At 39.1% G+C, this 23,425-nt stretch overlaps 1 protein-coding gene across 1 annotated transcript in view; it reads left to right on the forward strand.

The window, feature by feature from the left end:
- Nucleotides 1-5,252: 5,252 nt before the first annotated feature.
- The window catches only part of PNPLA8 (patatin like phospholipase domain containing 8), a 46,587-nt gene continuing 28,414 nt past the window's right edge, over nucleotides 5,253-23,425 (forward strand). Inside the window, exons 1-4 of the mRNA XM_047095338.1 lie at nucleotides 5,253-5,398; nucleotides 12,533-13,675; nucleotides 13,826-13,975; nucleotides 20,751-20,902. Coding sequence (XP_046951294.1) covers nucleotides 12,623-13,675; nucleotides 13,826-13,975; nucleotides 20,751-20,902 — 1,355 coding nt within the window. The 5' untranslated portion in view covers nucleotides 5,253-5,398; nucleotides 12,533-12,622. The remainder of the gene's footprint in view (nucleotides 5,399-12,532; nucleotides 13,676-13,825; nucleotides 13,976-20,750; nucleotides 20,903-23,425) is intronic.

The raw sequence follows: 23,425 nt of genomic DNA on the forward strand, positions 1-23,425 counted from the left end.
ATATATATATATATATATATAGGCATAAGTATGTCCCAAGCAATATTTATTTTGCTAAACCTGGCAATCCTATTCCTAACTGGATTGGAATCCATTGCTCCCTCTGAATTCTCACATCACTTTGTTGGTTCTTTTGTTATAAAACATACTTCATCCTTCCTTGTTTTACAGTAAACTTAGAGATCTGCCTCTTCTATAACTCTAAAAACATTTTGAGGGCAAGAATTGCACCTAGCTCCCTTTTTTGCAAATAGTCAGTGCTCATAAATGTCATTTTTATTGAATAGAATTAGGCATTCTACTACATTGGTCCAGGCTAGCCTCAAACTTTAGATAATATCTCTAGAATCCTATGCACTTCTTTTCAGCCCTAAAATTTGGTATCGATATGCTAATAATAGCAACAAAATTTACTCAGGATATTCTCTGTGTGCATACTGCTGAAATGTTCAGTTCACAAGGACTGGGGCCACACTCTTTTATTGGCCAACATATATTCAAAGACTACCACAACGACCAGGTCATAAAAAGTGTACAATAAATATTTGTAGGTATGCATTTCACATGCATTATGCCTCTGTAAAACCCTACAAGGTCGGTATTATTGTACTCACTTTTGGCAGAGGATGAGAAAAGTAAGATTTAAAGAGGTCATCAGGGTTGCCTGGGTGACTCAGTTGGTTCAGGATCTGGCTTTTGATCTTGGCTCAAGTCACGATCTCATGGTTCATGAGTTCGAGCCCCGCATCAGGCTCTGTGCTGACGGCATGGAGTCTGCTTAAGATTCTCCCTCTCCCTCTCTGTTCCTCAAAATAAATAAATGAAATTTTAAAAAATTTTAGAAATCTAAAAATAAAGAGGTCACGAGACACAAAATAATAACTCTGGCTGCTATATCTCTGAAATCCATACTTTTAAGGATTTTATGATATGATACACGCAAGTATTGCTGCCTTTTAAAGATTGACATTCTATCTCAAACCGGACTCAAGCACCGTTGAAAAGGTCCTTGTGAACAGGAGACTGTGCTTTTCAAATGTTGGAACTGAGTCTTAGAAGTCAGGCAATTTGCTCAGGTAAGTGGCGAGGCTAGACCTGGAGTGATCTAAGTCTGCTTGACTTCAGAGTCCCTGCTTGCCACAAGCACAGAACTTCCCAGTGTTGGTCCCTGACAAACCCCTAAACTCTCAGAGACTATCTATACGAAACTACTGAAAGGAAAGAGCTACTTGCTGTCTTATGTCTGGGTGCCGATTCATCCATCCTTCCAACCGGTGTTCCTGTGCCTGCTGTATTGCCCGTAGCCTTTTCACTTTTCTTCCCCATGTTCCCCAGCTTCTGGAAAAATCTTTTCTCCAAGACAAATTCTGTGGTTCTGTGGGAGCTGCTGTCCTCTTGAAAGATGCAACAACCGAGGGGTCAGAGGGAGCCTGATCATGCTGTCTGGTCAAACTACCTCAGCCCCTGGCCACAGATCATAATGCCCTTAGGTGATTGAACTGAGATTCTGAGAACTTATACTGATGGGAAAAGGGAGGCTTGCACAGGTTAAATTTGCCCAAGGTCTCACAACCAGTGACTGATAAGGCTAGGACTCCGATCCTGTAGTAACTCTGAAGTTAAGCGACCCAAATACTGACATTTGACTACAAAAAATTGACAGTAAAACTCAATATCCTACAAATAAGTATTAAGGCAAGGAATAAGCTACAAAAGTATTAGGTAAAATGTAACTTATATTCAAAATCAAGTTAAAAAATGTAATTACGTGTGTCCTTAAGATTTTAATTTTGTGTTGTTACTCTTGTGCTAAAACCTGGGGTACAACTTGTGTGTTAATAATATGATGGGTGCCTGGGTGGCTCAGTCGGTTAAGCAGCCAACTTCAGCTCAGGTCACTATCTCATGGTTCGTGAGTTCAAGCCCCGCATCGGGCTCTGTGTTAGCTCAGGGCCTGGAACCTGCTTGGGATTCTGTGTCTCCTTCTCTCTCTGCACCTCCTCCACTGGGAATTTATGCTAGATCCTGAAGACACAAATATAGATGTTATACTCCCTGCTTACAGGAAATTCATAGGCATATAAATGAATAAATTACAAGACTGTGCTGTCAGGGCACTAGGAGAAGCAAGTACAACTAGAAGGAATGGCTTACTCTATGAAGTAATAAGAGCAGACTTTTCTGGTGTTTCTTTTTAAATTTTTAAAGAGTTAAATTTTTTAGAGAAGCTTTGGGTTCACAGAAAAATTGAGAGGAGGGTACGGAGATTTCCCATATGCCTTCCGACCCGACATATGCATCGCCTGCCCCCTTATCAACATCTACCAAAGTGGTACATTTGTTACATCAATGAACCTACATTGACACATCATAATAACCCCAAGTCCGTAGTTTGGGGTTCGCTCTTGGTGGTGTACATCCTATGGGTTTGGAAAAATGTATAATAACATGTAGCATCATCATAGTATCATACAGAGCATTTTCATTGCTTTAAAAATCCTCTGGGCTCTGCCTACTCATCCCTGCCTGCTCATCCCAACCCCTAGCAACCTCTGGTCTTTTTATAGTCTCCATACTTTTGCCTTTTCCAAAATGTTGTATGGTTGGACTCATATAGTATGTAGCCTTTCTAGATTGGCTTCTTTCACTTCGTCAGAAGCATTTAAGGTATCCTCCACACTTTTCTATGGCTTGAAGCTCACTTCTTTTTATCGCTGATTAATATTCCATTCTTGGGATGTATCACAGTTAATTTGTTCATTCATCTACTGAAGGACATCTTGGTTGTTTCCAGGTTTTGATAATTATTGATACAACTGCTATAAACCTCTGTGTGTAGGTTTATGTGTGGACATAAGCTTTCAACTCCTTTGGGTACATACCAAGGAGCACAATTGTTGGGTCATATGGTAATAGTATGTTTACGTTGTTTAGGTTTTGTAGGTTTTTCTGGTTTTGAAGGAGGTGTAAACAAAGGCACTGAAGTACAGAAAGGCACAGGTATTTGGAGAACTATCGGTATGGCTGGAAGGTAAACAGCAAGGGTCCTGTGGTGAAATTAAGGCTAGAAATTAAGGCTAGAAGGTTGGCAAGGGCCAGAGTCTATCATGCTATGTGTTTTTTCTATGGAGATGAAGTGCCAACAAAAACTTTGTACTCAAGGAAAACACCATTGGACTGCACTTTAGAAAGATTACTTTGGCTGCACAGAAGAGAATGGGTCTGGTTTAGAGGCCAGCTATAGGATGGAAAAGCAGTTTAGATTATATTGTGTCCCAATGATGAAAGCCTAAACCAATGCCATGGAAATGACAATGCAGAGCAGTGGCAAGAGTAGAGAGATTTGGCAGTAGGAATCATCATTCATTCATGGCTGTTAAAGCTATGGGGGTAGACAATGGAGGGACGGGAAGGGCAAAGAAGGACTTGAGAGTTATTTGAAAATTTCTGACGTGGGAGGAAAATCTGAAATCATGAAGTCTGACTAAATTGGGGAATAAAGTAAAACAAGGGGAGAATAGATGGTGACCAAGACTCTGTTTGGCCAAACTTTAATTAGGTGTCTGTGAGCCCTCCTCTCATCTAGGCTTCCTACCTGGGCCCCATCTTTGGCCTGCCAAGTCCAATTTTAGTCAGAATCCTAAGGCAGTTTGGAGAGAATCTCCCAGCCTTTATATCTTATCACCCTTGATATCTGATCAAATTCCTCATCCCTCACCTTTGCTCTATGACCTCACTGGTCTGTCTTCAGCAAGAATCCTGTGAAATCAGTTTAGCAAGAATCACCTCTAACCTTGATGTCCTTAGTAATTTTCTATCCACTGACCCCTCTCTCTGCTCCTTGGCTATACATCTTCAGCTGTCTTTGTTGTATTCATAGTTGAGCCCAATCTTTCTCCGCTATTGCAATAGTCTTGACACCTACAGCAATAGCCCTGAATAAAGTCCTCCTTACAGAGGAAGTGTAAGAATCATTGTTTTTTTAACAATGGGGAGAAACATCGCTCCAGAACTAAAGTTACTTCCAAACACCTCTAAAGTTTGATGTGTCACGTACATCTTTTAACTATTGTATAGCTAAATAACGTGGATTATGTGCTTCAGGGGTTTTACCACGCGTTGTGATGTAGGCAACCCAGCTAACTGTGCCCCAAGAGCCTAGCAAGATGGCTTCCTTGCCTCAACTAAAAAAAAAATTATTTTCGTGTGTGTGTGTGTGTGTGTATGTATATATATATATATATATATATATATATACATACACACACACCCACTATGTCTGACAGCTCATACAATTCTTTCCTTAAAGATTTTACAATAGCTTTACAGCAAGCTAAAACATGGTGAGCCAGAAGGGAAAAGTCTAAGTCTTTGTATCATTTTAAGGTTGGAGTCCAATACAGCCTACTTTCTGTGTTTCCTAACCTCAATTTAATTGCAAAATCAGTTCAAGAGAATAAAGGAAGCTGTTGTGACTACCCACACTCACTGCTGTAGCATGAAAGCTGCTTGACATACAAAGGAACGAGCACGACTGTGTTCTCCTAAAACTTTTTTTAAATGTACACTTCAATTTGAATTTCATGTTGTGGCCATGTGTTCCAAAATGTTTTTAATTTTTTAACCATCAAATGTAAAAGGCATTTCAGCTCACGGATGTACAAAAACAGCCAGGGGTCCGTATTTGCCCTAAGGGCTGCAGATTGCTCGCTCCCGTGGCAGGCATACAATGTCAGAATTCGAAAAACAGAAGCGTGAAGCGTGGGACCTTTTGTGGGATGCATATGCTAACGTCCCAGGCTAACTTCCAAAATGATAGTATTAGGTGGAAGCGTTTTCCAGTACTTCACGCGGTGGCCAAGCCCAGGAACGGCGAGTAGGAGGGGAAAGAATCGCGGCCCACGCCGCTCACCACCCTCCCGGCAGCTGGTAACGTAGCCCCCAGCTCCGCGGATTGGACAGGGCGCGGAAAGGACCCTCAGGGACTTGGAGATGGAAGCTTAGACCTGCACAGTAGCACACCGAGCACAGTGACAAACCCCAAGCCCACCACCCAGCTCCGCCTCCCCCAGCACACGCAGGCGCGTGCACGCACGCACGTCTCCCGCCCCACGCCCACTCTTGCTCCGTTGCGCATGCCTCGGAGAGGGGACCCGCGACTGACAGCGAGGCCGAGGCCCGAGCCCTGCGAAGGGGCTCCTCCCGGACCGGCGGGTAGACGCTGCCCGCGCGTGCGTCACTTCCTCAGGGGCGGGACGGAGCTATGGGGGTGGCGCCGCGGCCGCTGCTTTTCTGTTTGTGTTGGAAGCTCAGCTGATGCTGGCCGGCCGGAGTGGACGTCCTCGCCGGGAAGAGGCGCGTCGCCACTGCCGCCCAAATAGTTGCGGCCTGCATCCCGGTAAGTGGCGGCTGGGGGACGGAGGCGGGACGACCGGATAGGGAAGAGGGCAGTTTGGTAGCCCGGGGCACTTGTCCGGCCCTTCTCGGTCCTCAGAGGGTACTTGCAGAGTAAGACGGCGGGGAGACGCCCAGCTTCCCGGGAGTGAGGTTCCAAAAGGCGGCCGGGCTCCGGAAGGAGCCGCGGACGCCGGGCTGATTGGTGCGCGGTGCCTGCCCCTGCGGCCCCCGCGGTTTTTGCTGGCACGGACCCGCGAACTGTTTTGGTTTCCCTGGTCCCGCCCCTCGCTTCCTGTCCCACCCCCACCGCTCCCAGCCTGGTGACCCCGAGTGTGTTTCGGCTGCCCTGGACTGTAGGGTTGTCCATCAGTTCGGTGGGGACTGTCAAAACGGTTTCCCTATTCTGCACCGTTCTCGACTGTCGGTGCACCGGCTCATTCTCCTGCGTGATATTTTTATTTACCAGCGATTTCTTTTTAACCCCATCCGCATTTAACTCCCTCCCTCCACTGCCGTTGCTTCGGCACTTTCGGGTGTGTGCCCTTTAAAAGATGAAACTGTATGAATCATTGTGTTGCAGCGCTCCTCGTCATTGTCATTTCTGTCATTATGCTGGGAGAAACCTGGTTTCTACGCCTAGTACAGTGATAACTTTAAAGAAAAGTGGGGCCTTCTAGGAGAAACATAGAAGAAATGCCCGGAAGGGACTGTCTTATTGAAGGTGGTGTTTTTTTGGTTCTCTAGTCCTAGTTGCTGGGATTTCAGACTGACAAAAGTATGCTTCATTGTATCGGGGAAACTGGAAAGTTAAGAATTTTTAAATCCGACCGTTAAAAAAAAGTATTTTAAACTGTGAGAGTTTATGCTTCTTACGAGGCCGTTGTTTCAAGCCCATTGACGTTGTTTTGTTCAATTGTGTAATTTATGTGTGCTTTCAACATAAGAACATGTTCTTATTTCATAATTTTTATTGGTCAGACTTTTTATCAGTGTTGTCTTGCTTTTTTTTTTTTTTTTTGCATTTCTGCCGTCAATCTATATTAAAATCTTGGGAGAGTATCTTTTTATAGGGATGTTGAGGGAAAAGATCAGTTGACTATGTATTTATCGGGTTCACGTGCAAAGTTGGTAAAAGTACAGCTTGTCCTGAGTTGTTTTGCTCGGTAATGAGAAAGGAATTGTGCTGTAGGGTACATATTGCCTCCCTTGTGGGACACATAGTTGTAAAAAGGTCAGAGTTAGAACTCTTAGGCCTGGACACCTTCCTGCCATGTCTTAGTTATAATCTCTTACTCCTATGTTTTATATTTTACTTTGTGCATCATCCAGTTCTTTTTATGCCTTGATGTTGTATTGGTTTCCATTACCCTGGTTTTTTCAGGGTATCTTTTCTCCTGCGGTTTTTTTGTTTCCTGCAAGATTTCCTCACAGTCAAGGCTCTACCCTTGTTCTTCTCTCTAAAGAAACTACTAAAACCAGAGTTTTAAACTTTCAGGGTTTTTTTAGATGTTTATTTTTGAGAGAGAGAGAGAGAGAGAGAGAGCAAGCGCGAGCAGGGGAGGGACACAGAGAGAGAGGGAGACACAGAATCCGAAGCAGGCTCCGGGCTCCGAGCTGTCAGCACAGAGCCTGATGCGGGACTTGAACTCACTGCCACTTAACTGACTGAGCCACCCAGGTGCCCCGAGTTATAAAATTTCAAATCCAGGGAATTCTTTAGTAGGTTCATAAATATCCTGAATCATTATGGAGAATGTAGTATATATATATATATATATGTATATGTATATATTTATATATACATATATATGTATATATGTATATACATATATATGTATATATGTATATACATATATGTACATATATATGTATATATGTATATACATATATATGTACATATATATATATCTTTCCTTGAAAACTGGTTATTTGCATATATATATATATGCAAACTGGTTATTTGCATATATATATCTTTCCTTGCATGTATATGTATATATATGCAAATAACCAGTTTTCAAGGAAGAGGAAATTTAATCAGGCTCTGTGAATCCCAAATTCTCAAGTATTATTACTATAAACCTTTTTTTGGTAAATCCAGTCTTATGTTTTCAGCTTATGTTTTGTGCTGGTAACTCCAGCCTGTGTTCCTGTAGTACATTTCTGTTTGAATGTTCCACTGTTACTTCACCCTGTAAATCCCAGAGATTTTCCTCTCATATTAAATTGGCTCCCTTCCCAGTTATCTCGTATTCACTAATGGTATTCTGTCTGTGTTTCTGAATAAAAACACTTGAGTTGTCTTGACATCTTCTCTTTACCCCATTCTTCCCTGTTACCGAGTCCTTTCTCCAGGAACCCTTTGTCCAGTGCAGTGCCATTACCTTAATTCAATCCTTGTCCCTTTATGACTGCATTATTGCAATAACTAAGGGAAATCCTGTGTAGATTCATTCTTTCCATCCTCAGTCGAGCCTCCACCTAGCAATTCCCTTATTTCCTCTAGTTAAAATGCGGTTCCATATCCTAGAGGTTGGTCTAAACCTTTCTATTCTATTTATTCCTCCACTGAATTTATTCTACCCTATATATAGGTACTCAAGTCTTTCCCTCTCTTTTCTCAGTAAATGATGGCACTGCCCACTTGACATTCTTCTCTTTACCTTTTTCCAGTCTAACTTTTGTTCTGGCCAAATTTACTCTCAAAACTTTGATCTGCATTTACTAGTGTTGTGGTTTGGGAGCAGTTAAATGAAGCTTGTTGATTTTGTTGACAATTCTGTATGTTTATTAATTTTTGCTTGATATTTGTGGTATCTAGAGAGGTGTATTAAAATGTTATGATCATGAAATTGTCTTCCTGTAATTGTTCCTCTTTTTTTTTTTTTTTTAAGCTTCATATACTGTATTTTGGTGCCTTACTGTTAGGTGTATTCATAATTCATGAGAGTTAGAGCATTGGAAAGAAACAATGCAGACCCCTTACTGTGCTCTAGGCTTGTAGCTCTGCCTTCTGTTTGACTCTTGGGCCCATTTTTCCACCATTTTCCCTGTTTGTTTTGTTTTGTTTTTTGTTTTTGTTTTTTTGCTTCAGCCACCTGGTTCTTCTTGCTATTCTTTTTTTTTTTTTTTAATGTTTGTTTATTTTTGAGAGAAAGAGAGCATGCATGAGCAGGGGAGGGACAGAGAGAGAGGGAGTCACAGAACTCGAAGCAGGCTCCAGGCTCTGAGCTGTCAGTACAGAGCCTGACGTGGGGCTTGAAATCATGAATCATGAGATCATGACCTGAGCCCAAGTCGGATGCGTAACCAACTGAGCTACCCAGGTGCCCCTTCTTGCTTATTCTTGAGTAGACAGAACTTATTACTGTCTCCAAAATCTTGGTTACCTTTTCATTTGCCTCGAATGCTTTTTTCGCAGATACTCTTACTGATTTGCTTTTTTCCTTAATTCAGGTCTCCAGTAAAATGCCAGCTCAGTTCTCCTGATCACGTCAAGTAAAATAGCCCGTTTGCCCTGATTGTGGAAGTGTCCTTTCATGGTAGTTTTAGTTGACTCTGCTGAGGCCCCTTGGGGTTCACCTGCTCTGACTAGTTTTCATTTGCTTGGGGTCTGTGTACCTTTCAAGGCAATGTGACTGAAGAAGATCCAGGCTTGTGATTTCTCAATTATGGATTTACCACTATTGGGGTTGTTTTATGTTATCATAAAAACACATATTATAAAATCTGCCATCATAACCATTTTTAAGTGTATGGTCCAGTGGCATTAAGTACATTCATACTGTTGCAAAACAGATCTCCAGTACTTTTTTGTTTTGCAGAACTGAAACTCTGTACCCATTGAACATCCCCTTTTACCACATTCCCCCAAACCCTAGGGACCACCATTCTGCTTTTCATAGCTATGAATTTGAATAACTCTAGATACTTTGTATAAGTGGAATCATACAGTATTTGTCCTTTTGTGATGGCTTATTTTACTTTGAATGTCCTCAGGGTTCATGCCTATTACAGCATGTGATAGGATGTCCTTCTTTTTAAAGGCCGAATAATATTCCATTGTATGTAAAAACCACATTTTGTCTATCTCTTTATCTGTCCATAAACGTTTGAGTTGTTTCCACTTCTGCTGTTGTGTGCTGCTATGAACAGAGGTGTGCAAATACCTCTTTGAGACCCTGCTTGCAATTCTTTTGGGTATATACCAAGAAGTAGGTTTGCTGGATCAGAGGATACTTCTATTTTTAATATTTTGGGGAACCAGAGTACTGTTTTTCACAGCAGCTGCTCCGTTGTACGGTCCCACCAACAGTGCTCAAGGATTCTGAATTCTCCACGTCTCTGTCAACACTTGTTATTTTCTGTTTGTTTGTTTTTAATCCTAGCCATCCAAATGCGTCTGAAGTGATATCTCATTTGATTTACATTTCTCTGATGATCAGTGATGTTGAGCATCTTTTCCTATGCTTGTTGGCCATTTGTATATGGTCTTTAGAGAACTGTCTATTCGAGTTCTTTGCCCATTTTTTAATTGGGTTATTTGATTTTGTGTTGTTGAGTAGGAGGAGTCCATTATCGGTTTTGAGCATGGCGTTTTATTCACAACGACTTTAATTGCATTTTATCAAGTATTTTTCTGTGTTGGGGATTGTGGGGATTTTGTGTTAATTCAGCTTTCATTGACTGCAAGTCCTGAGGACTTCAGGAAAACCTGGGAGGCAGACAGGTTGGTTTCTTTTCTCTTTTCCTCTCTGTAAAATTGGGTATTTTAAAATAATATGTTCAGATGGGATTTAGAAAGTTCGCAGTTCAGACTGTAATCTGAACAGTCAACAGTAGGTTCTGGGTTTCTATCTTTCTCAGTCTTGTCTATTCCATTCTTTCAGAGATCTGCTGGAATCACCCTTCTAGTGTCCTTCCTTTGCTTAAAATACTTTATTGACAGTTTGATCTTTAATCTCTTTGGCAAGATTTGTAAGACTTTGCATAATCTGGCCCAAACTATCTTTGCAATGTCATGTTCTACCTCTCCCTCATTGTTCTCTGTAGGTCCTGAAGTGAAACTAGACTGCTTGCCATTTTTGCTTATACTGTGTTTTCTTCCTTTCTTCCTCTTTTCCTTCCTTCCTTCCTTCCTTCCTTCCTTCCTTCCTTCCTTCCTTCCTTCCTTCTTTTATTTTAGAGAGAGAGAGAGAGGGAGTGTGTGAACAGAAGAGAGGGGTAGAGAGAGAGAGAAAAAAAATCTTAAGCAGGCTCCAAGCTCAGCGGGGAGCCCAGCGTGGCTCAATCCCATACCCTGGGATCATGACCTGAGCCAAAATCTAGAGTCAGACGCCGAACCAACTAAACCACAAAGGAGCCCCTGTATATGCTTTCTTAAATGCTTTTTTTGTGTTTGTGTTTATTTTTTCACATTATCTAAAATTCTCTCTTTCTCAGCTTTCCACTTCATGTATTCCTTTTTACCTTTGTCCAGTTTTCAGTGTGTTTTTTTTTGTCGTCCCCCCCCCCCCCGCCCCTTACCTGGATATCTCTTCTCACCACTGACATGGTTACAAAAGTAACAATACATGCTTATTGTAAGAAAAATTCAGACAACACAAAAGGAAAAAGTAAAAGCGCTTCTCCTTGTTCTCTTTGGATCTCACAAATAAACTGGTGCCCAGGGCGCTTGGGTGGCTCAGTCGGTTAAGCCTGACTTTGGCTCAGGTCATGATCTTATGGTTTGTGGGTTCGAGCCCCACGTCGGGCTCTGTGCTGACAGCTCAAAGCCTGGATGGAGCCTGCTTCAGATTCTATGTTTTCCTCTCTCTCTGCTCCTCCCCCACTCATGCTCTGTCTCTCTCTCTCTCTCAAAATAAATAAATGTCAAAAAAAAAAATTAAACTGGTACCTATCCTTTCAGAATCTCTGTGCGTGTGTGTGTAGCCACAGATTTAAATGGCACATATAGGTTTTGTTTTCTTTCATTATGTAGTAGCTACGTACCTGCCTCCTTGTATCTCCACATATGCATAGCACGTGTATAGCAGCTTGCCTTTTTCACTGTAGTGCTTATGGAAGATATGCAGGTCACCTGGTTTCCTTTAACTGCTGCATCACGTTATATGGTACCCACTCTGTTGTATGTATGTGACTTAATTTATTTAACCATCCCTTGTTAGAAGACCTTTAGAGTTGTTTTTCATTGTTTTATTATTTCAAGCGATGCATTAGGGAAAGGGTTTACATACTTTGGCACTCTTAGGCAAGTATTTCTGTAGGATTCTAAATAGATTTTTAATATTGGAATTGCTGGTCAAGAAATTTGTGCCTTTAAAATTTCTATAGATAGTATTTAAAATTTCATTAGATACTCTCAAATAGCCCTATGTGTCCCATTTCTCCAGGCCACTATTGATGCTGGATATTATCAACCATTTACATTTTTACCAATTAAAAGAACAAAATAATCTGTTTAAAATTGGTATTTTTATTTGAGGTGGTGAGGATGTTTTTGTAATTTCACTGTTTGTATTTATTCTTCGGTGACCCCTGGTCTGTTAGATGTGGCACATAGCTTCTTCTAGTCAAACTTCTTTGATTTAATAAACATAACTAGAGAGTGAAGTGTTTTCTACATGGCTATCTGTATCTCTAGACCGAGAGTTCCGTCTTATCCTGTTTGTCTTTGTGGTCTCAGCATCTAGCACCATGTCTGGTGTAGATCAAATATTCTATAAATGTTTGCAATGAACGAGGTAGTAGAAGACTTGACTCTTTAAAAGAACTCAATGTCTAGTGTCACGTAAACCAGTCAAGACTTTAACAATAAGGAAGAAAAACAGCATAGTATCTAAACTGCATATTCAGTTATGTATTATAGGAAAACTTATCTATTGGGTAGCTTCCCTAAATTAGTTCTTATCAAACATCCTACTATTGACTTTCTTCTTTCTTTGATTGCTGCACTGACAAATGAATTGTTTTCGGTTAGCTTAAAAGTCAAATCTGCGCTATCTGTAATGGAAATGCATTACTCTGTCTTCTTTTGAGACAAGCTGCCGAGTTTAGTTCGAGCAGAAATGTATTTTATCTTACACCTGGTTTCCATTTTACCTTGAATCCTAATTTTTTTTTCTTGCCATTTCAGGTAAGACCATGAATTATGGCATTTCTTAAATGAAGCATTCAGGAATGAAGTGAAAATCATAACATATAGAAAATAAATGATTTGTAAATTATGTCTATTAATTTGACTACAGATATATATTATATTTACCTCCTTAGTAATGCAAGAAGTCTTTGTGGGAAGCAGAGAAGCAAGCAACTGCATTTCTTGTGCTCACCTAAACATTACTGGAGGATAAGCCACGTCAGTCTACAAAGAGGTTTTCATACAAGCAAAATAAGATGTAAATGGACCAAAAGTGAAATACATTCTTGCAGCAAGCACTGTTCCTCTCCAAGCCACCATGGTTTACACATTGGGATTTTGAAACTTAGCACTTCTGCCCCCAAGGGACTAACAAAAGTGAGCATTCGTATGTCCCGTATTAAAAGTACTTTGAACTCTGTTTCAAAGGCTGTTTTTGGCACTCAGAATGAAATGATCTCACGTTTAGCTCAATTTAAGCCAAGTTCTCGAATATTAAGAAAAGTATCGGATGGTGGCTGGTTAAAACAGAAAAACATTAAACAAGCCATCAAATCTCTGAAAAAGTATAGCAACAAATCAGAAGATACTTCTTTTTCAGAAAAGGAAAGTCGTGTTCTAGATGAAGATCTAGGTAAACAAAGCCTGTTTCGTTACACGCGTAGTATAACCACAAAATTTGGAGAGTCGTTCTACTTTTTATCAAGTCATATTAATTCATACTTCAAACGTGAGGAAAGAATGCCTCAAAAAAAAGAAAGTAAACATTTCCAGGACAAATCGGAACTTGAAGATACAAAGGTTGAAGAAGGGAAATCTAGCTCTCCAGATCCTGGCTCCCTGAGGGATAAGCTAGATTCAGAATCTTCCTTATGTTCTGAGGACAAGCCTGCAAGTCCCTGTGGAACACCCGAGGCACTTCCAGTTTCTACTAAACAAAGTATTGCTAACTTTCTTTCTCGTCCCACTGAAGGTGTACAAGCTTTAGTAGGTGGTTATATTGGTGGACTTGTCCCCAAATTGAAGTATGATTCGAAGAGTCAGCCGGAAGAACAGGAGGAGGCTGTTAAAGCCGAGCAACCTGTCAGCAAAGACAAAAATGCAGAGGAGAAAAAGCGGTTATCTCTTCAGCGAGAAAAGGCAAGTTGTTACCAGTGTCGCTTGAAGTTCTCATGTTTGTCCAATTCCTAAGTTTCGTTTCCCTATGGACCTAAGGAACTTCAGTCATTTGTTGATATTACTAGAGCAGTTTCATATTCTACTCATCTATATTTTAACATGTTTTTATAGATTATTGCAAGAGTGAGTATTGATAACAGAACCCGGGCATTAGTCCAAGCATTGAGAAGAACAGCTGACCCAAAGCTCTGCATTAACAGGGTTGAAGAACTGACTTTTCATCTCCTAGAATTTCCTGAGGGAAAAGGAGTGGCTGTCAAGGTAATTCTAATTTATTGAATCTGGTTTTGTCTCAGAATAAGAATACTAATACACTTTCTAAGATGGAGAAAGCAAAGCCTTTCATTTTTTTTTATTTAAATATTTTTGTGGTTTAAGGGGCGCCTGGGTGGCTCAGTCGGTTGAGCGTCCGACTTTGGCTCAGGTCATGATCTCGCGGTTTGTGGGTTCGAGCCCCGTGTCGGCCTCTGTTCTGACAGCTCGGAGCCCGGAGCCTGCTTTGGATTCTGTGTCTCCCTCTCTCTCTGCTCCTCCCCTGCTCATGCTCTCTCTGTCTCCATCAAAAATAAGTAATAAAAAAAAAAAAACATTAAAAAGTAAATATTTTTGTGGTTTTTATCATGCACATGTTGTGTTATAGATTAATTGTCCCAATTATTCAGTGATAAATATTACGCTAAATACTCTCTTACTCTGTGACGATGAATTATGCTATTGGTACTGCTATCTGTACTTTGAGATTAAACATTTTAAAATAGAAGCTATAACTCAGTGCATTCATTGAATTGCCTAATAGTTGCCAAATTTTTCTAAAATGCAATGTAGGTGTTTATACCAGATGTCTACTCTTTTAAGACAGGAGATGTAATTCATAAGTAACACCATTGCTAATTTTTATTTCATGATCTTTTTGTATTTGCAGATCTAAAAAATTTAATGATCAATGATAATTGAATTGGTAATTATTTTAATAAAAAGTTAGCTTTTCTCGGCCTCGGTTTTTTCAAATATAAAATAGTGAAGCTAAATTAGACCCATTTAAATAGACTGTTTCCAGAGAAATACTATAAAATATGAGTGATGTGGTTGAGTCTCTTTACATCTGTACTGCTAAGGTTATTTGTATTATCTAATGAACAATTTACAAATACATAATCAATAGATAATGTTAACATTTGATTAGAGATCTGACTTGCCATTCAGAAAATTTTAAGTTAACTAGTTCATATTTATTCCATTTTTTGACAGTTAACTTGTTGAAGAATGATCTAAGTCTTTAAATAAGTTGGCCTTCTGTAGTTGTATAATTCATACTTATGATGTATGTAAGCTAAACTTTAGAATTTCACGGTAATAAAATTGGGGATTGTCTTTCATAGATATTTAATCTCTTACCTAAAAGACAAATCTCCCAAATATAGGTATGCTTTTAAGTCCAATTAACATTTCAGTGATATACTGAAAGCTGAGATCTGAAGTAGAATTGCATACTTTAAAGAACTTTTAAAAAATGTTTTATTGAAGTATAGTACACATGCAGTTATTGGTATAAAGTTCAGTGACTTTTTCACAAACTAAATGCATCTGTGTAAGTGATGCCCAAGATGAAGAACAGAATTAACCAGCACTTCAGAAACCTGCCTTGTGCCCCTCTTCAGTCACAGTCTCCCCAAATTAGTTTAGATTAGATTAGTTTTGCTTGCTTTTGTACATTATATAAACCACTGTGATTGGTTTTTTTCACTCAGCATGTTGTTAATAGTCATTCACATTGTTAGGGGTAGTTGTAGAACAAGCTTTTTTGTTCCATGGTGTGAATGTATCACAATTTATTTACTTACATACCCCTGATGGATGTTTTCCAGTTTTGGTCTATTATGAATATTCATGCTAATAGAAATTTTGAGGGCTCTTTTATTTTGCATTACTGATCCCAAATCTGAGGACCTTTCAATACCAAGGGGTAGTGTGATGTAGGAGTGTATATTCAGATCAATTATGAATGAAAAGCTGGATGGTCTGAAAAAAGTTCTTATCGTGTATCATTTGGTATACATAATAAGTATCTCAAAAAGAATGACCTTGATAAATTAAGACATGTTCATACCTACACTTTCATGTGAACTTTCCCAATGAGATAAATAAAAAAGTAACCTTTTATTATTATTATTTTTTAACATGAAATTTATTGTCAAGTTAGGCCTTTTATTATTAAAAAAAAAAGACAGTGTAAACGTTGTAAAAAATAAGGAAAAAAGCACTAACAGTGGCAACAGTGTGAAGCCTGCTTAGGAATCTCTCTCACTCTTTCCTTATTTCTCCCCCACTCTCTTTCTCTTTCTCTTTCTCTTTCTCTTTCTCTTTCTCTTTCTCTTTCTCTCTCTCTCTCTCTCTCTCTCTCTCTCTCTCTCTCTCAAAATAAGTAAATTTCAGTCGGTTAAGTGGCCGACTTTGGCTCAGGTCATGATTTCGCGGTCCGTGAGTTCAAGCCCCGCGTCAGGCTCTGTGCTGACAGCTCGGAGCCCGGGACCTGTTTCAGATTCTGTGTCTCCCTCTCTCTCACCCTCCCCCATTCATGCTCTGTCTCTCTCTGTCTCAAAAATAAACAAACGTTAAAAAAAAAAAAAACCTGCAAAAAAAAAAGTAAATAAACTTAAAAAAAAAAAAGGCATTCCTTAACATTAAAAAAAAAAAAATGACATATTTCTGCTACCCAGAGATTACTGCTGTAAGTGTATTGATGTCACTTTGTATTAATCAGAGGAAGCTGAGTTAAACTTAATAACAAACAATACCAAAACCTAAGTGGTTTAACACAACAGAAACTTATTTGTCCCTTGTGCAACATCGCCTGGGGGTTTAGGTGACTCTCCAGGGCAGTGAACGTGCGGGTGGTGGCTACTTTGATCTTGTTCTCTGTCTCCATATGAGGCCTCCTCCATGATGACTCTAGTAGGTAAGAGAGTATTTCAGCAGAAAGTGCCACAGGCTTCTTCTACTCAGAACTTACTTATCCTGCTTTAGAAGTACTGCCTTTGTATGCCAGGAAGGAGGAGCAAACTGGATACTGGGGAGTGTTAGTAAGGCCTACCACAATATTTTTCTAGAAATTGTTCTGTGTATATTTAATATACCAAAATAAAGTCATTGTATATGTACTGTTGTATAGCCTTTTTTAAAATTAAATTTTTTTGGGGCGCCTGGGTGGCACAGTCGGTTAAGCGTCCGACTTCAGCCAGGTCACGATCTCGCGGTCCGTGAGTTCGAGCCCCGCGTCAGGCTCCGGGCTGATGGCTCAGAGCTTGGAGCCTGTTTCCGATTCTGTGTCTCCCTCTCTCTCTGCCCCTCCCCCGTTCATGCTCTGTCTCTCTCTGTCCCAAAAATTAAATTTTTTTTTCTGTTCATAGTGTACACCTTTCTGTATCAGTAAATTTTCATCTCATCCTATACCCAGGTTGAAAAGGTTCTTTATATAACTGATAGTGTCCAAACGAGGGTCCAGTCTAGACCATACATGCCATTTGGTTATTTCCCCCAGGTCACTTATAGCGCTATTCTTCCTTCCCTCATTTTCAAAACTAATTGAAGAGACCAGGCTGGTTATCTTGTAGAATGGCTCGCTTTCTGGATTTGCCTGGCTTCCTGCTCATTGGTGTTATTTGACGTATTCCTCCTTCCCTTTTATTTCCTGAACGCTGGAATTTAAATATAAAGAATTGATTGAGTTAAACAATTTTTTGTTATAGAACATTGTATGTGATGTCATGTGCCTCATCTTGTATCATATCAGAACATAATTCGTTGAAAAACCATTAGTAATGCTAATGTTGACCCCCGGATCAGAGAGATGACAGTCTGATCTTCTCATTGGACATTTAGGCTGGAACCATGATCCCATTACCCATTAACCTGCTTGTTCCCAGAACTAGTCAATTCATTAGGGTTGCAGAATGATAAATGTCTAATTCTGTCACTCTTTCTGCATTGTAATTGACATTCTTTTGTAAAAGTAGAGCTTTCCTTTACCAGTTAAAGCTATTTGGTCTCAAAGACCAATTTTACAGGATAAGCAAGAGAAATGCTTAATTTCTTTCTACTTAGTCACCAATTTTCAAAGTAAAGAGATGCTTTCAAAGCTGCCTCATTGGTGACATGAATGTTTTTTGGCATTTTTAAAAAGCTATCCTTATGAACTAGTTTTTCATAAATTGTGTTACTATAAATTTTTTTCTCCCCCTCCATTTTTTTGAATGCTGAATTCATCTCTGCTTTGACTGGTAGGGGCCCTAAGCTCATTCATGTGACCTTTTTTAACTTTTTATAAAAATAGCACGGACAGAAAACTGTATGTAAGCATACAGCTCCATAAATTTTCAAAAATTGAGAACATCCATATAACCCTCACCCAATATAAGAAACAGAATGGTAGCAGCACTCCCAAAAGCCCCTCTGTGCCCCCTTCCAGTCACCGTCTCCAAAAGGATTGACGAGTTTTCCTGAGTTTGAGCACTATCGATTAGTTGTGCCTTTTTTCTGCATGTTGTACAAATGGAAGGATACGGCATGTGCTTTTTAGGTATTTTTCACTTGACGTTATTTGTGAGAACCTTCTATGGTATGGTTGTGAAACACACTGTGCTGTGTTCTGTGGTATGAATATAGTGCAATGTATTTATCCATATTACTGATGATGGACATTTTTGGATAGTTTTCAGTCTGGGAATGTTTAGGAATAGTGCTTCTGGGACATATCTTTTGGAAAATATAGGTCTTTATTCTTTGGGAGTGTATACCCAAGAGGAGTTTCCTGGTCACGAAGTATGCCTCTTTTCATCTTTAGCAGGTACTGCCAAATGGTTTTGCAAAGTGCTTATAGCACTTTATACTTTTGCCAAAATTATATCAGCTTTCTGGTTGTTCTTTTAGCCATTTTGTTAGATGTTTAGCGATATTAAATTGTGGCTTTGGATTGTGTTTCTCCAGTAACTATGAAGTTTAGCACCATTTCCACTGTTTATTGGCCATTTGTATACCTCCTTTGTGAAGTGCCTCTTCCAGCTCTTTCTCGTTTTCCATTGGGTTGACTAGCTTTTTCTTATGATTTGGAGAATTTCTTTATATATTATGGATAGAAGTTTTTATATGTATAGTATATATTAAATATAATATAACATAGCATGTAATGTATATAATAGTAATATAGCTACATATATCTTTTTTGTAAGTGTATTTTCCCACTCTGAGTTACCTTTTAACTCAGCTAGTTTCTCTGTCTTCCATTTGTGGCCCTCTATCTGAACCAATCCCAGTTTTTCAGTCTTCTGTTTCTTTCCCCAATGATCAAATGCCTCTAGAGAAGAAAAGCTATAGTTTGTCAGCTCACGTTTTAAAATTTTATTTATTTAAATTCAAGTTAGTTAACATACAACATAGTATTCAGGATAGAACCCAGTGATTCATCACTTACATATAACACCCAGTGTTCAACCCAACAAATGCCCTCCTTAAAGCCCATCACCCATTTAGCCCATCCCCCTACTCAACTTCCCTCCAGCAACCCCCAGTTTGTTCTCTGCATTTAAGTCTCTTCTGGTTTGCCTCCTGCTCTGTTTTTATCTTATTTTTCCTTCCCTTCCCCTATGCTCATCTGTTGTGTTTCTTAAATTCCACATATGAGTGAAATCATATGATATTTGTCTTTTTCTGCCTGACTTGTTTCACTTACCATAATACATTGTAGTTTCATCGATGTTGTTGCAAATGGCAAGTTTTAATTCTTTTTTCCTCTCCAAAAATACAAGTAGTATTCCATTGTGTGTGTGTGTGTGTGTGTGTGTGTGTGTGTGTACCACATCTTATTCATCCATTAGTCAGTGGACATTTGGACACTTGCCATAATTTGGCTATTGTCGATAGCGCTGCTATAAACATTGGGGTGCATGTGCCCCTTTGAATCATGATCTCTTCTCCAGATTCTTAGCCTCCCTTGCCCTCATTGCTTCTGCAGCTTTTAAACATTTTTTTTTTTTGTATTTTATTAAACTTTTCTAGTTCTTGGAAAGAAACTGTCCTACCCTAACCAGAAATGGAAATTTACATTCCCATGCTCTACCATTGTTCAGGTTCTTCTAGTGGGGCCTTGAAGCCTGACATTAGCCAGGGCAGAAACACAACCGAAAAGAATTTAGAACAATAGTAGTTCAGATTTGACATATCATACAAAAGAAATAAAATGAGTGAAACATTGGGATTCCTTTTTTTTTTTAATTTACTGAAGGTTACGTAGCACTAGTGTAGCTGCTACTCAACTTTGCCCCAGTATCTGGGGTACTGACGAGGTGAGATCTTTCTCTGTACAGAACCTAGTGAATCTTTGCTAAACTCAATGTAGAACCCTACGATCTAGGCTCTTGGCCTCTGGTCAACACTATGAACATGTGGAATCTTGAAGTCCTAGTTTTGTTTAAATGGATTATTTACATATTATAATGAACTTAAATTTGAACTTATTGTAATGGGATAGAAGTTTCTGCCTTCTACCTTAGTTTGATTTATTAACTGACATTTATTTATATTTCACTATGACTTACCCTTATATCCCATGTACACAAGATGGTTTATGTTTTTCTTTTGATAACAAGTTTAATTTCCAGTAATTACTATGAAGCAGTTTCATCTTCTTTAGGATTTGGAGAAAATATTTTATGTAATTAGAATGTTATTAACCTTTGCGGTAACAATACTACATAAATTTGTGTTAAGCAAATTATATTTTTTTCTAATTATTAAGCATTGTATTTTTTAAAGAAAACATTTGGCTCGAGGTTAATTTTTAACCTAGATATTAGAAAAAATATGTCTTGAATATTAATTGACATTAATAATATGTTAAAAAGTCATTTAAGATTACTGAGAAATTAATAAACACCGGCACTGTGATTATATGTGCTGATCTATGTGTGTTGGTTAAAAATAAATCATACATTTTCACTCTTCATTTGACAAAAGCAATAAAGTATCTTTTCTCTCAATACAGGAAAAAATTATTCCATATTTATTACGATTGAGACAAATTAAGGATGAAACTCTTCAGGCTGCAGTTAGAGAAATTTTGGCCTTAATTGGCTACGTGGATCCAGTGAAAGGAAGAGGAATCCGAATTCTTACAATTGATGGTGGAGGGACAAGGTGAGGCTAGAAAAATGATTTTTCTTTTAAGTTTAATTTTGAGAGAGAGGGAGAGAGAGAATCCCAGGCCGGCTCTGTGCTGACAGCGCGGAGCCCAACACGGGACTTGAACCCACGAACTGTGAGATCATGACCTGAGCTGAAATCAAGAGTCGGATGTTTAACTGACTGAGTTACCCAGGCACCACAGAAAAATGATGTTTTAAATCTGCTGATCCAGTTCAGCCTTAGGAATTTTTTTAACCAATTCTGTGTAATTATAGTAACTACTTCGTTATAAAACCAAATTTTTGAAATAAAACAGTAAATAGTTTTTCTTAACTTATTACTTACCGTCTAAGAGAATATATACCTGGATTTTCTTTTAGTTTAATTTGATCCAGTATTTATTTCAGTTTGGTCTTTTCAGACCTTTTTGGTAATTTAGCACAATTTACCAACCATGATTCTCTTAAAATCTTGGCAATGTTTTATAATGTCGGCTTTCCTTCATTATATTTATCTTACCCATGTTTACCAGTCAGCTAGTCACTTAATTAAGTGATGGTTAGAAAAGGAGTCTGTATCAGTAACTTCCTGACTCCCTACATCTTCACTTGTAGATGCCAGTTCTGGTGCTACAGGGGCCATCTAAGCATTCTCAGCTCAGGAGGTCATTTCACCATCAAAGTCCATTCTTTCTGCTGGCAGTTCATCCATACTTCTTGTTCTTAGTTCCTACTACTTGTTGGTTAGATTCTTTGATGTTAGCCTTTCGCCCCAAATTTTCTAGCTTGGGTGCTAGTTTCCTGCCATCTCTGCTCTTACCTCTTAAATTCAAAGTACATGCCCTGCGCGTTGTTCTTAGCTTACTTTGCCTCTCTGATTTTGTTCTCTGATAGTCCTGCCTTGCCAGTTACTGTTTTGTATGTCCAAGTACTACCCTGACCTTTTTGTTAAATTCTAAAGTCCTGTGTGCAAGCCAGATTCTTTTAATTTTGACACAGTGTGAATGAAGGAGTGGATGATGAGAGAAGAGACTAATAATCTAGGCAGAGGACAATAAAATAATAACTTCAGATGATGGCAGTGGGAAGCAGGAGGAAGGAAAAATATGTAAGAAAACTTTGAAGAAAAAGGGGTTTGGATGTAGTTGAAAGAGGTCAAGGTCACTCTTAAGTGTAGACCCTATGGATGATTGGGACAGAATTGCAGGGAAATGGGAGGAGGTGGTTGCTATTGAGAAAGACAGTTCTGTTTTGCACATGTTGACTATAAGGCTTCACGCAGCAATATAGAAGTGCTAATTTGGCAAGTGAAGGTGGAATTGATTGAGGAGAGAAAAGTCTTAGAAGATCTTTTGGATGTTTCTTACACAAGTGAAATTCAAGAAAGTGAACGTTAGTCATATGATAAAGTGGTAATGAGTTAGAGAGAATCATTCTAGTGCATAGAATTGGTTCCAAGTAATGAGAAGTAAGGAGAATGGCAGTTGAATGAATAAGGAATTTCACCGAGGAGCAGGAAGAAGCCAGTCCTCTTCTGCCATTAAGTTCAGAGTATTTGGGAAGGATGGTATCATTTATCGAGTCAGCTAACATATTGAGTGCCTGCCATGCTCTACACGGTGATTTGGATCCTGAGGTCACTCAGTAAGCAAAATCCAAGTCTTCATGGTACTTGCATTCCAGGGGAGGAAAGAGAACAAATAGGGGGAAAAAAATGTACTTTTGAGTAGGAATGGGTGTTATGAAGAAAAACAAAGCAAAGTGATAAAGAGTAGCAGTGCTATTTTGTGCTGTCAACAGAAGCCAAATTATGGAAAGAGCCCAAATGTCCATCAACTGATGAATGGAAAAGAAGATGTGCTATAGGGGTGCCTGGGTGGCTGAGTTGGTGGCGAGTCCAACTCTTGGTGTGCTCAGGTCATGATCCCAGGATTGTGGGTTTGAGCCCAGTGCCAGGCTCCACACTGAACATGGAGTCTCCTTAGGATTCTCTTTCTCCCACTGCCCCTATCTGCTGCTCAATGCCCTTTGTCTCTAAAGAAAATTAAAAAAAAAAAAGATACATGTGTATGTGTGGGTATATGTGTGTATGTATATATATACATATATATATATACATGTCTATATATATGTATATGTCAGTGATGTGGATGGAACTAGAATGTATTATGCTAAGCGAATTAAGTCAAAGACAAATACCATGTGATTTCACTCGTGGAATTTAAGAAACAAAACAGATGAACATAGGGGAAGAAAAGGAAAAATGGGGAGGCAAACCAGAAGAGACTCTTAAGTACAAAGAACAAACAGGGTTGCTATAGGGGAGGTGGGTGGGGGGCATTGAGGAGGACACTTGTTGGGATGAGCACTGGGTGTTGTATGTAAGTGATGAATCACTGGATTCTACTCCTGAAACCAATACTACACTGTATGTTAACTAACTTGAATTTAAATAGAATCTTGGAACGAAAAAAAAAAGAGTAACAGTACTATTTTATTTTATTTTTTTTAATTTTTTTTTTTTCAACGTTTATTT

Source organism: Lynx rufus, unplaced genomic scaffold, assembly GCF_022079265.1.
Source record: "Lynx rufus isolate CCGP_SWC_20201006 ecotype Redwood Valley unplaced genomic scaffold, mLynRuf1.p SCAF_4, whole genome shotgun sequence".
NCBI classification, from domain to species: Eukaryota; Metazoa; Chordata; class Mammalia; order Carnivora; family Felidae; genus Lynx; species Lynx rufus.